This window comes from Ursus maritimus, unplaced genomic scaffold (genome assembly GCF_017311325.1).
Source record: "Ursus maritimus isolate PB19 unplaced genomic scaffold, ASM1731132v1 scaffold_26, whole genome shotgun sequence".
Lineage (NCBI taxonomy): Eukaryota > Metazoa > Chordata > Mammalia > Carnivora > Ursidae > Ursus > Ursus maritimus.
The window spans coordinates 40,775,656-40,788,068 of NW_024425119.1; the positions used below are offsets into that span (position 1 = coordinate 40,775,656).

At 44.3% G+C, this 12,413-nt stretch overlaps 1 protein-coding gene across 2 annotated transcripts in view; it reads left to right on the forward strand.

Annotated features, from left to right (window-relative positions):
• Window positions 1-231: 231 nt before the first annotated feature.
• DIP2B (disco interacting protein 2 homolog B) overlaps window positions 232-12,413 on the forward strand; it is a 213,497-nt gene continuing 201,315 nt past the window's right edge. The window contains exon 1 of one of the 2 annotated variants that reach the window (XM_040642443.1): window positions 232-494. In XM_040642443.1, the coding sequence (XP_040498377.1) occupies window positions 395-494 (100 nt within the window). In that variant the 5' untranslated portion in view covers window positions 232-394. The remainder of the gene's footprint in view (window positions 495-12,413) is intronic. The other variant, XM_040642444.1, reaches the window with a different exon arrangement.

Sequence of the window (12,413 nt, forward strand, 5' to 3'; positions counted from 1 at the left end):
AGTGAGGCTTGGGTCCCCTGAAAATTCCTCGCTCATGAGCTTGTAAAAGGTAAACCCTACATGCGTCCACGCGGTCAACACCTCAAGCTCCTTTCGCCTAGGAGAGCTCGGGGCGGCCGGTTGGGCTCACCGTCTCAGGAGATCCCCAGTAGAGGGCGCCGTAAGCTCGCGAGTACTCGAGCGGACTTGGCGGCGGAGGCGGTGCGTCCTCGGCCCGGGGGCGGGGCCGCCATGCTCACGTGACTCTCGCTCATGGCGGCGGCGGCGGCGGCGGCGGCAGCGGCGGCGCTCGGCGGCCGGAGCCGGATCCTGTAGCCGGGGTGTGGGCCCGCGTCAGTCCGTCCCTCCTTCGGCCCCCTCTCTCGTCTTCCGGAGTGCGGCTGGCGGAGCCCGGATGGCGGAGCGAGGCCTGGAGCCCGCGCCGGCCGCGGTGGCGGCACTGCCGCCCGAAGTGCGGGCGCAGCTGGCGGAGCTGGAGCTGGAGCTCTCGGAGGGTAGGAGCGGGGCGGGGGAGCGAGCGCCCGGGCGCCGCTGCGGATCGCGGCGACAGGGAGAGCAGTCCCCGCCGCGCGCCCTGCTGGCCGTGCGGGCGAGACGGGAGGAGGGTGCCGGAAATCTGGCCCGTGCTCTGAAGGGTCGTCTTCCCTGCTCTCGCACCCCATGAAGTGGGTTTCCCGTGGCGTTCATTGTGTTCTCTGGGAAGGGGTTAAGCAGGGGCTTGGGGGAGAAGTCCTCCCCGGGCCCGGGCTGTTTCTGCACTCCCTGCCCCTCAAAACCCGAGACAAAGCTGCGCCCTCGCGCTCCTGCCCGGGCGTCTGGGCACGGTGGGGGTGGGGGGTGAGGCTGCGAGCAGGGTGGCTGACAGCTTTCTCCTGTCCTCCTCTACCCTTTTCGAGGGGAGGGCCCCACGCCTGGTTCGGCTCCCCTCCCCCCCTTCAGAAAAAGAGAAAGATACATGGGAAATCCTCAGCATTTCTTCTTCCTCCTCCTTTAACAATACGAGATGCCTCCCCAGTGACAGGAGTGAGCGAGAAGCAGGGTGGGCCATTGAGGGTCCTAGGGAGATTAGAAGCAGTGGCATTAACGCAGAGAGACACACACTGTGCTGCTTTCAGATCACCTTTGTCATAAGGGTTTTTTCCTGGTGCCTGTATTCGGGGCAAATTTTCCGCATCTGATCACCTTTTGGAGTCTTTGAAGAGAGGAGGGTGGCTACCGGTTACATGCAAATCCTGGCCGGCACCCTCTTTCTTTTGACAATGGATTGGTACAAGGAGGGTTGGGGATCTGAAAATTAAAAGAATGGAATAAATCAAGCCTCTGTTATTAGCGAAGTCCCTTGGACAACAATGAGAGAAACGTTGCTCTGTTGTGGGCATGTGATCGGGCTTCTTGTGCAGTTGTGATCAGTTCTCCATAAAGTTCCTGTTTTTATCAGGGGCTGACTCTGAGACAAAGCAGCATTTTCTACAAGCTTGATGTCAGTACTGTGGCGGTGTCCCCAGAGTTGCATATTTTTACCGAGTTCTTTGCCAAAGGCCCTCTTCGCTAGCATTTTTCAAGTGGATTAAATATTGTTGATTGGAAGAGAAGAATGTGACAAGTTCCCAAGAGAGTTCAGACTTTTTGTTTACTTATGGAGGCATTCTCTCCCCCATCCCCCCTTAATCCTTTATAATGAAAAACCAGAAGTAGATTTGAGTGTTATAAATCCTGTTGGGCATACAAGGAAATAATTATTTTTAATAACCCTGTTAGGTTTTCCCAATGTATAGGGAGGTGCCGTTTTCATTTGCACTTAATTACCAACATATTATTTTTCAATTAATCAGTTGGGAAGTTATTTTTTGGCCCATCCCCAGAACCAGTGGTGGTGGACGGGGTTGGTTTCTGTGACGTATTTAGAGCATTACCATGGGTCCTGCCTCTCAAGATAACCTCATTCTTCTCCTATACTAAAACATTGTCATTAAATCTGTAATGACTTCCATTCACATCTGACTTTTAAAACAGTTACTCTATAGTAACAAATCAGCTATATTTGATTAGCCAGCAAGAGAGAGGTTTGGCTGGATGTTTGTGTCAGAATGAGATTAAAAATAGGAGTTGATTGCTTTTACACAGAGGGAGATCCTGGAAGCTCCTTATTCTCGCTATATCGGCTTCCAGCTGATTATTGTTTACTTCTCTGAGTGTTTCTAGAAATGATTCTGAGGAACTGTTTCTAGGACTCACACTGATTAGCTCACCTTTCTCTCCTTTAGAAAGGTGTGAAACTCCTACAGACTGTGGATGTCAGGGTTTCAGCATCAGCATCGTTAAGGACAAATGCGTGTGGTTTGCTTTCCCGTGCGGGATTGCTTTGGTTGACATATACTTAGTTTGATTTAGTTTCTTACGGATTTATACTGTGTTGTCCTGTATTTCATCTCTTTTAACAATAGACAACTGGAAGAAATGCAGTTGAAAAATCTTGGGCCTGCAGTGTCAGCATCTCGGCCATCTGTCTTTTTCTCTTGCTTAAAAATAAAGTACGGAGGATGCTTGACTGAAGAAGTAGGTAGACATTTTTAGGAATTCAAGTGAAGTTAAAACGACCCGCTAACCCCCAGATCTCCGGTGCGGTGTTATCTGTGATGTCTGTAGTGTATTTTGAATGAATCTCTGCTTGCTTGTTTATTGTGCATTTTCTCCACAGCTGCTGTTTTGACAAAAGTACTTTTTTCCTTTCCAAAAACAAATGTACTTTTAACTCTGTTAAAAGGGTTGCTGGCTTTGGTGTACTCATTCCTTGATTTTATTCTCTTTTTTTTTCACGCAGGCCGTAGTTGGTCCTAATTATAGTGATAGTCTGAGCTGTGTACTGTTAAAGGAATGTCTTGTGCTTGTCTGTATTTTCGGCGGCAGGCTTTGGTCATAGCTCGGCACCTCTGTGCTGAAGTGCAGGTTTGCGCCTCCGTGGGCTGTTTGCCGCAGAGCGCGTTGCAGAGCCCGGGGCTGTGTCTGGTGCTTCGGGCGGGTCACCACGGACTGGGTGGTGAAAGCTCCTGTTTTTGCACCAAAAAGAATAGGCTTCAGCTGTCCGGAGAATCACTCAGAGTAGAAGTTACACGTAATCCTGAGCTCTTCTGTAGATGACTTGAATAGGTGGGAGGTTTCTAAAAGTATTCCCGTGGTGGGTATTTTTTTCAGGATCCACATGTATTACTGTATTACTATTATTATATCTGATATATGTTAGGCAGTAAACTCTGGTGTCACTTTATTCACTTGTTTTACTCAAGTGTATGCATATTAAGTAACATGAATGATGAGATTTATTTGTTTAAATCTGTCATATACATTATATTTGTGTAACGATCTTATACATGACGTCATCTGGGTCTCACTACCACTTTGTGATTAGGTGGAAGAGATAGATCGCATTACCATCGTTCACCTTTTCTTTTCCCTCCTTTGTTTTGTTTTGTTTGTTTGTTTGTTTTAACAGGAGGGTAAACTTAGAAAGGTTAAGAGGGTCAGTGTTTTATCTAGAGTCGCTCGTCTAATAAGTGCCATTATCCTAAGCTGCCATATAATTATGGCATCTGTTACCATCAAATGGTTTAAATATCTTGTTATGGCACAAGCAATTCTAATTTTTACTCTAAGGAAATTCTGTGTAACAGTTGTTTGCCACAATTCTAAATTGTTCCCTTGATTCTCTTTCTAAAGTCTTTCTCAAGTCTGTCATTCATTTATTTGACTCAGCAGACCCTTGTTTTGTACCTACGTGTGCCGGGGGTACAGAGGTGAGCAGGGCACTGTCAGCTTTCAGGGAGTCCTTAGTCTGGAATGGGAATCACTTAGATACCAACGAGACAGTACAGGATACCGTGGTAGGGTTTTGCCCTCTAAGAAAAGAGGAAGCTCTCTGCTTTGTCGTTGTTGTGGAGAAGAAAGAGCAGAGAACTATAAATACAGGATTGGACTGTGTGGCTAGTAGAGACGGCTGCGATTGGGCTTGTGCAGTTCAGTCCTAAGGTGAAGGAAAGGAGGACATAAATCCCATACTTCTGTGGCTTGTCGGAAGAGCTCAGGTCTTTTAGTGTCCAAAGATGACAACTGGGAAGGTATTGAAGACAAAATAACACAGGAAGGGATCCTCCCTTTTCTTGTTTGAACACTTCTCTGGGCACAGATACGACAAACAGTCACATCCTCCCTTTCTCCTCTTTCATCACTTATCTTGGCAGCCCTGCAAGGCTGGTAGGGCCCACCTTGAAGGTGGAGGGATAAAGAGGGCTCCTTGCTAGGAGTGGAAGGGAATCCTCTTGAGGAGTGGGGAAGCAGTGGGGGAGTTGAAGAGGGAAAGTGATAGGTGCTGGCTAGCCATCATGTTTCACAGTCTCTGAAGTGGGCAAGTAAAAGGAAACTGGTGAGTTCCTCCTGTTTTATCTACAATGGGAAAGTGGTCCACTTTTCCCCAAATACAACACATAGTTGTGAATTCATAGGATATACATTTATTAGAAAATTATGTCTAAGTAGTTGTCATACCTGATGCTAGGAGTAGGAAGGAAAGCAGGGCTGTGGATTTGTAAATATCCCAAACCAGGCATTATCTAAGTGATCTTCTCTCTAAAACTTGACTGTAGATATTTTTGGTGGGCTATACTCATCTTACATTGGAACTCATCTTTAGGAGTTGTGGTCAGAGACATTCCTTTGAAAATCCTCACGGTGGCAGATTTTATTTGAGGGTGGAATTTCATTTTATCGGTTACTTGGAGTCAAGTAGAGAAAATCTGTGATGTTCTTTTGGAGTCCAGACTAGTTGTGATTGAAAAAATTAGAGTGATTCTAAACTGATGGCATTGTGACTGTCAAAAAAGTAGAATGATGTAAACTGGTTTTGAGGGTATTTCAGAAGACGAGTGACAGATTTGTTGGTAGAATGATTCACCTTACTGTAAAGGATAGCGCTTGTTTGGACACCCTTGTTCTGATGTGTATTTTGAAAAATTATTGTTTGACAGCCCCATAGCGTTGAACTGGATTTTTGAATGAAAGAAATCATTAAGGGGCGCCTAGGTGGCTCAGTCAGTGAGGTGTCCAGCTCTTGGTTTCTGCTCAGGTCATGATCTCGCAGTCGTGGGATCAAGCCCTCTGTGGGGCTTTGTGCTCCCCGCAGAGTCTGCTTCAGGTTTTCTCTCCCTTTCCCTCCCGTTACTTCTTCCTTTCTCTCAAATAAATAAATAAAATCTTAAAAAAAAAAAATCATTGACCCTTCACTTTTAGCCTGGCCCCTGGTGGCTACTTTCTTTCCTAGCCTGTGTGAGGATTAGCACCTCAGGGTGGAAAGTTCAGATGATTGGCTGAAAAGAGCCCTCACACTGTATTTGTACCATATGACAGTTCTCCCCCCTCTCTCAAGAATGCTCTTTGAAGCGCTCCTTCCTGCTTGCCATCCCACTCCTCTTTAAGAGTTCAGCTGAAGAGCTAGCTTTTTTTATAAACCCAACCCCGACCACCGTGAGCCCCTCGTTTCACACCTTCCATCATTTACAGTGTATGCCATTTTTGCCAACCAGTACATTTTCTAATTATTTAAATTGCTTTTCTTTTCACCTCAGTGTCAGCTCCTATAGAGCTCGTTCGTATCTGAAACTTCTTTGAGTAGCTCCCCAACTGTTTCTTTCTTGTATTGTTTTAGGAGAGCAATAAATTTTTGCTCACTTCAGTTTGATTTACAGTGAAACATAAAGTCCCTGTCTTGGGATTTGGTTTCGGTGTGAGGCACGGTTGTGGAATCATTTGAGCACAGGTTTTGGCATCTGGTGGGCTTGGGTCCCATTCCTGGCCTGTCACTTAGTAGCTCTGTGATCTTGGATAGACTGTCTACCCTCCCTCATTTTAATTTCTTCAATTCTTTTTTTTTTTTTTTTAAGATTTTATTTATTTATTTGACAGAGAGACAGCCAGCGAGGAGGGAACACAAGCAGGGGGAGTGGGAGAGGAAGAAGCAGGCTCATAGTGGAAGAGCCTGATGTGGGGCTCGATCCCGTAACGCCGGGATCACGCCCTGAGCCGAAGGCAGACGCTCAACCGCTGTGCCACCCAGGCGCCCCTAATTTCTTCAATTCTTAAAGGAATGACAGTCTCATTGGAGTTGTAAGGTTGAAAACGAGCTGACTATATAGTGTGTGGCATGCAGTGATTGCTTGGTGCATGTAATCTTTATTTCTGGTAGTGAATGGATGCATAGTGACTTGGCTGTTTTTAATATCTCGTGTTACTTAGCAAAGTATGGTTGTGTATGAAGTGATGAATGGAATGAATTTGTGCACCTATTTTTTAGAAATAAGACCTCACTGCACCATCAGTTGCTCCTGTCGGCACCCTCTACCCCTAGTTTAACACATGTTGGGTCACTGCAGGCAGTTGACCAGAGCAGAGCAGAGTAGCTGGTTTGTTTCATATAGACATCTGGTGTGTGTACATTTCCGAGCCGGTAGGTTCTGGCAAATGGCTTTGAAATATAAGTGTGGTTTCTGAGACTCAGGCATCTGCCAGTTATGAAAAGGCACATGTGGGTGCTTGGAACCTTCAGATAGTTTTTTGGTTCTTCCTTTTCTTAGTCCTCCGTTTGTCTTTAGTGAACAAATCCTTTCAGTTCCTCCTTCAAAAGTTTTCTTGCGTCCTCTTTTCTTTTGAGTTGTGTTTACCACCAGCCTTGTCTGGTCCTCTATCTTTAGACCTAAGGGTCTGATTTTTGTCTCCCTTCAGCTCTAGATTGATCTTCGTCTTTTAAAGATACTGCTTTTTTCTAAAGCCATTGCTAAATCCAGGACTCTTGTCACTCATTGTCTTTAAATTCTAAGTTTCCTAAAAGCAGGGATGGTCTCCTATATCTCTTGTCCCTAGAGTCTAAGTTAGTGCTGTTGTACACCTCAGATAGTCCCATCTCTTTCGGTGATTGATCATACCCTAAAGATTTAAGTGAGAGTTTTTCATATCTTTGTGTTTAGAACGAGTGGCTTGCTTGCTTTCCCTGTGGGTGCTCATCTATAAATAAGATCCCTTCCGAAAGGCAATTTCTTTGAATTCCTGAGTTGGCTTCAATGGACCCGGAAGCTCTGAAATCATGTGCAGAATTTTTAGTGTGAGTGCTTATGTGTCTTTTTAGGGAGCAGAATCTATACCTTTCATCAGTTTCTTAAAGAGGACTGTGAAGCAAAGCTAAGAGCCATTATTAGCTTGTAAGGAAAGCCAGACTCCCCCTATTTCTCTCCTCAGCACTCTTAGCCTTATCTGTATCAGTTCCCACCCTTATCCCCTTTCCTCCTTTTCTCAGAGGAAGAAATATCCCCTTTCCTGCTCCCTGGTGTATCCCTCTTACTGTGTTCTCAGCCCCATCCCTTCTCTGTGATCTTGGCGTCTTACTTCATTGATGGATCTATTCATTCATAGTCTTCATTCATAGTCTTTTTGTCTTTGTCTCTTTCTCTCATCTTCAGCCTCTCACTTAACGCTTGGCTCTCGGTTCCTTCCCTTCAGCCTATAAATATGCTGAAATTTCTCCCAGCTTAAAAAAAGCAGCTTCCCACAGTCTTGTGTTGGAGTCCGCTTGCTCTTGCGTTCTCTCCCTCTCGCAGATCCTAGAAGGTGTAGCTTACATCTCCTTTCCTTCCTTTCTTTCCTTTGCTCACTCCTTGGTCCGTCCATTGCTTCTGCTTATCAAGCCTCCGAAACAACCGCAACACCGTCTCCAAGGCCGTCAATGACTTCTGATTTCAGACTGAAAAGTACCCACTGGATACAGTATCTTTCTCTGCAGCTTTGGATATGGTGAATAGTTATCTTCAAAAACCCTCTCCTTACTTAGCTTTTACGGCATCATTTCCTTCTGCTGCCATTTCTTATGCTCTCTGTTGAGCTTTTTCGCTCTTCCTTCTGATTCAGGTTTTCTTGCCGTCTGTCATTAGCCTTCATCTCACTTCACATAAACTTGCTGAGTAATCTCGTCCATGCCCAGGGCTTTAGCTGGCTTGCCTGTGAGATGGCTTCCTGGTCTGTGTCTCTAGGCCTGACTCCGAGCCCTCTGCTCCAGACATCCCATTGGTTCCCCGGCAATGGTAACTTAGTAGGTCTAACACTGTACTCCTTATTTCAGCCCGCTCCACAGAACCCTACTTCAGAATGTCCACCTATCAGGTCAGACACTTGGGGGTCATCCTTATCTTCTGATGGGTCACTAAGTCCTGTTGATTCTTCTTCCTCCCCTCCATTCATACCGTTTTGGTCTTAGTTCAGGCTCTTTTTTTTTTTTTTTTTTTCCAGGATTCCATTTATTTGAGAGAGAGAGAGAGAGAGCGAGCGGTGAGCACCAGCTGGGGGGAGGGTGGGGCAGAGGGAGAGGGAAAAACAGACTCCCTGCTGAGCAGGGAGCTAGATGCAGGGCTCCATCCCAGGACCCCAGGCTCATGACCTGAGCCGAAGGCAGATGCTTAACTGACTGAGCCACCCAGGCGCCCCTGGTCTTTGTTCAGGCCCTTATCAACCTCTTGCTGAGATTATTATTATTTTTTCAAAGATTTTATTTATTTATTTGAGAGAGAGAGAGCAAGAGAGCATGAGCAGGGTGAAGGGCACAGGGAGAAGCAGACTCCCCACTGAGCAGGGAGCCTGATGTGGGACTCGATCCTGGGACTCTGGGATCATGACCTGAGCCAAAGGCAGATGCTTAACCAGCTGAGCCACCCAGCACCCTGAGATTGTTATAGTAGTCTCCTAACTCATCCACCTGCCTCGTGTCGCTTGCCAGACCCTTCTCCCTCCAGTCCGTCCTTCTCTATTCTGTGATGGAACGATCCTTCTGAAACACAGATCTAGTCGTGTCCTCTCCCCTGTTTAAAATTATTCATTGGCTTACCCCATCCACAGGATAAAATCCAAGCATTCTTGCGTACCAAGACCTGCTTGCCTTTGTAGCCTCATTTCCTGCGCCTTCCATGATTTTCGCCCCTCTCTAGGCATGCCTAGCTACTTGCATTACTGTGCTTTCTCACTTCCATGCCTTTGTACACATTGCCTTTCTCTGAGAGATGCCCATTCTGGCACATTCTTCCCCCTTTTCTGCCTGGTTTTCTTCTTTTCCACTCAATTTCCTGTAAGAAGCCAGCCTTTCCTAAGCTCTCTTAAGAAGTTAAGATCTCAGTATAAGGAGCTATCAATTATTGAATGCTTATTATGTAGCAGGCCCTGTGCTTAGCTCTTCATAGACCCTAGCTGGCCGGTAAGTAGGTGCTGAATAAATAGCTCCTATTGTGATGACAGAACTGGCCTAACAGAAAGCACCTGGAATGGAGAGGAATGTGGTATGTGCCAGATTTGACCCTATACCCTCATCTTTCCCTTTCTCCCTGCCAGTGACAGTTACATTCTGAAATGAATGGCAAAGGGATCAGAGCAGTGGGCTTAACAGTCATTTTAGAATTGGGTTAGGCCCTGTGTTTGCTGCTTACTGTGTGACCTCAGGCAGGTCTTTGAAATGTGTTTCTAATCTTACAACCGCTGAAGATAGGTGTGTGATTTCCATTTTGTAGAGACTTGTTAAAGAACGTGCAGTCTGAGACTACCGTGTGCTGGGGTGGGAACCCAAGTCGGCTTGGCTCCAAACCCCACGGGTTTCCACCCTGCCATCTGCCTCTGTCTCCTGAATCATGTTTCAAGTTGTTTCTGCAAAGTTCTTTTCCATCCTAACTACTGGGCCCCACTTTTCTTAGAATACAGCTTCTGTCTCTGGAGTTTTAGAGGTGGGGCTCCCTGGAGGGAAAAGGATGGGAATGTTCTGTCCTATTCTCAGAGAATAATGTGAAATTAATTTTTCTTCCTTGAATTGAGGTGAGGATGATCAGAAGCTGAAAAGGGGAAACCCAGGAGGAAAATATTTTGGATGCTTCACAGGACAGTTCTAAATGAAAATCCGTAGGTCTGGTGTCTTTGAAAGATCCTTCGTTTGCGCTGGACTTGAGCTTCTGGACTGTAAGAGGATTGTGGTTACATTCTGGTTCAGAAGAGTTTTAGTGCTTTGTTTTCTTCTTAGGATATTTAATGTTCAAGTTTAAAGTTAATGTTTAAGTTAATGTAGATATTTCTGTAAATGACATGTACTTTAATTGATTTTTTTCTTGGAGTTATTTCTTGTTTTGTGAAGGAATAGTGCTCTAATAGCTCTTTATTTTTAGAGGACTGTTGCTTTTATGGATAAATTAAAGCACCTGTAGGGTTTGTTTGTTTCTTTCTAAGACTTTGGATTATGTTGTTTCAAGTTACTCATAGCCTGGAACCGGTGGGCTTTGTTTTGTTTTAATTCTACCAAACGTTTATTTTTTAATTTAAAAAAAATTTTTTAAATTAACATATAATGTATTATTTGTTTCAGGGGTACAGGTCTTGATTCATCAGTCTGGAACGTGTGGGTTTTAACTTAGGTCAGGCGTGCATGCATTATGGTGTTATCAGTCTTGTCACTGAATCTCCTTCTTAAAAATGAACCCAGCAGGAATTATTAGGTAGATGCTTCTGATAGTTTCTTGTTTAGTAAATCTGTGACTGAGGCAAACAGGCTGTCTTCCGTTTTTCTTTATTGAGGAGTAATTGGCACACAGCGTTATATTAGTTTCAGGCATAGAACATAAGGCTTTGACATTTGTATGTATCTTAAAATGATCACCATAGTAAGTCCACTAATTTGTCGCCATATGAAATTACAAAAAGTTTTTTTTCTTTCTTAAAATTTTAAAGTTTTGCCATTTTTACGCTATTGGATTTCCCTTCTGGTTTGGAGAAACTTTCACTCTTAAATTGAACGTGTAGAAAAAGCATCAGTCTGAATTTTCCTCCCATAGTTCTTTGCTTGTTTTTCTTCAAGGACCAAGGGAAGTACTAGAAGATGAACTTCCTATTAAAAACACCAGCTTCCTCATTTGTTGGTTCTCTAAGCTCTGATATCTAATGTTACCTCTGTATTTTATCTATTTTTCAAATGATCCCAAACTTAGGAACTTATCATTTACTACCCATTCCCACCTCCCTTTGTAAGCTGCTTGAGGACAGCATGCAGCATCCTTCAGCATGCATATTTTCAACACCTATTCAACCAGTGAATGAATCTAGACTCTCTCATCAGCCTCCCTGTCTATTCTTACTTTCTTACTAGTCTCTGACAGACTCTCTATTATAGTCAGACTGGTTTCCTCACTCTTTTTCCTGACAGGCCCATTCCTAGCTCTCTGCCTTTACAGTGACTCTTTTCTTTGTCAGGACTGCCTTTTCTCCTATTAAAATCTCCCCATATTCCAGGGCCTGGCTGATGTTCCCTTGATCATGAAACCAGCTGACTGCTTTTGTTCATATGAATCTCTTCTATTTTTAGACCATTGTATTCAGTAACAGAGTTTAACACTTAACTGACCACTGTTACTTGTTTCAGTTAGTTTTGCCTCCTCAGTTGGACCTTACATTTTGTAAGTGTAATGGCACGGTCTTCTACTTTTGGAACTCGTGAAGTGCTCCATATATCAATATATATGTAAAGGTGTATTGAACACATTTATTTACGAGATCTACTGAGGATGAGGGATGCGTAGAAGGCAGACTCCCTGCTTTCAAGGTGCATTCAATCTAGTAACTTCTCAACAAATAGTCGTTTGGGTTTTAAAAATATTAATTTAAGTAATTGTCTTTTAAGCACCAAGAAGCATTTTGTTTTCTGCTTAAGTGATAAGGTAGCGTTTAAAAATCCCATTTGAAATGATTCTGGGAAGGTGGCAGTTTGCGCACATCTCTGTTGCCTTGTTTTTTTAAATTCAGCTTAAGTAAAATACAATTTCAAAGCTTAGAACAAGAACACCAAGAGTTAGAGTGTCAACTCTTGAAGGTAAAGGACTTGGAAGTTAAATCCAGGAAACCTAAAATGCATATGATAACATTTTAGAAGGATGGGGTGCCTGGGTGGCTCAGTCAGTTGGGTGTCCAACTGTTGGCTTTGGCTCAGGTCATGATCTTAGGGTCATGAGATCAAGCCCCACATTAGGTTCCACACTCAGTGGGGAGTCTGTTTTTCTCTCTCTCCTTCTCCCTCTGCCCCTCCCCCAATGTGCGTGTGTGCTCTCTCTCAAATCTTTTTAAAAAAAATAAAATTTTAAAAGGAGAACTAAGTAATAGAAGAAAAGTGCCCTGAGCTGAAAAAAGGTTGCAAATGGAAAGACACTGCAGATTTGAATGGGTTCACTGTTGTTCCAGGCAAGACTGATGAGAAACGGCATAAACCTAGGAATATTCTGATAAAATTCCTGAATTCAGTGATTAAAAAAAGTCCTACAGGTTCCTAAATAGAAGGATAAAGTCAAAACAGCAACAACAAAATA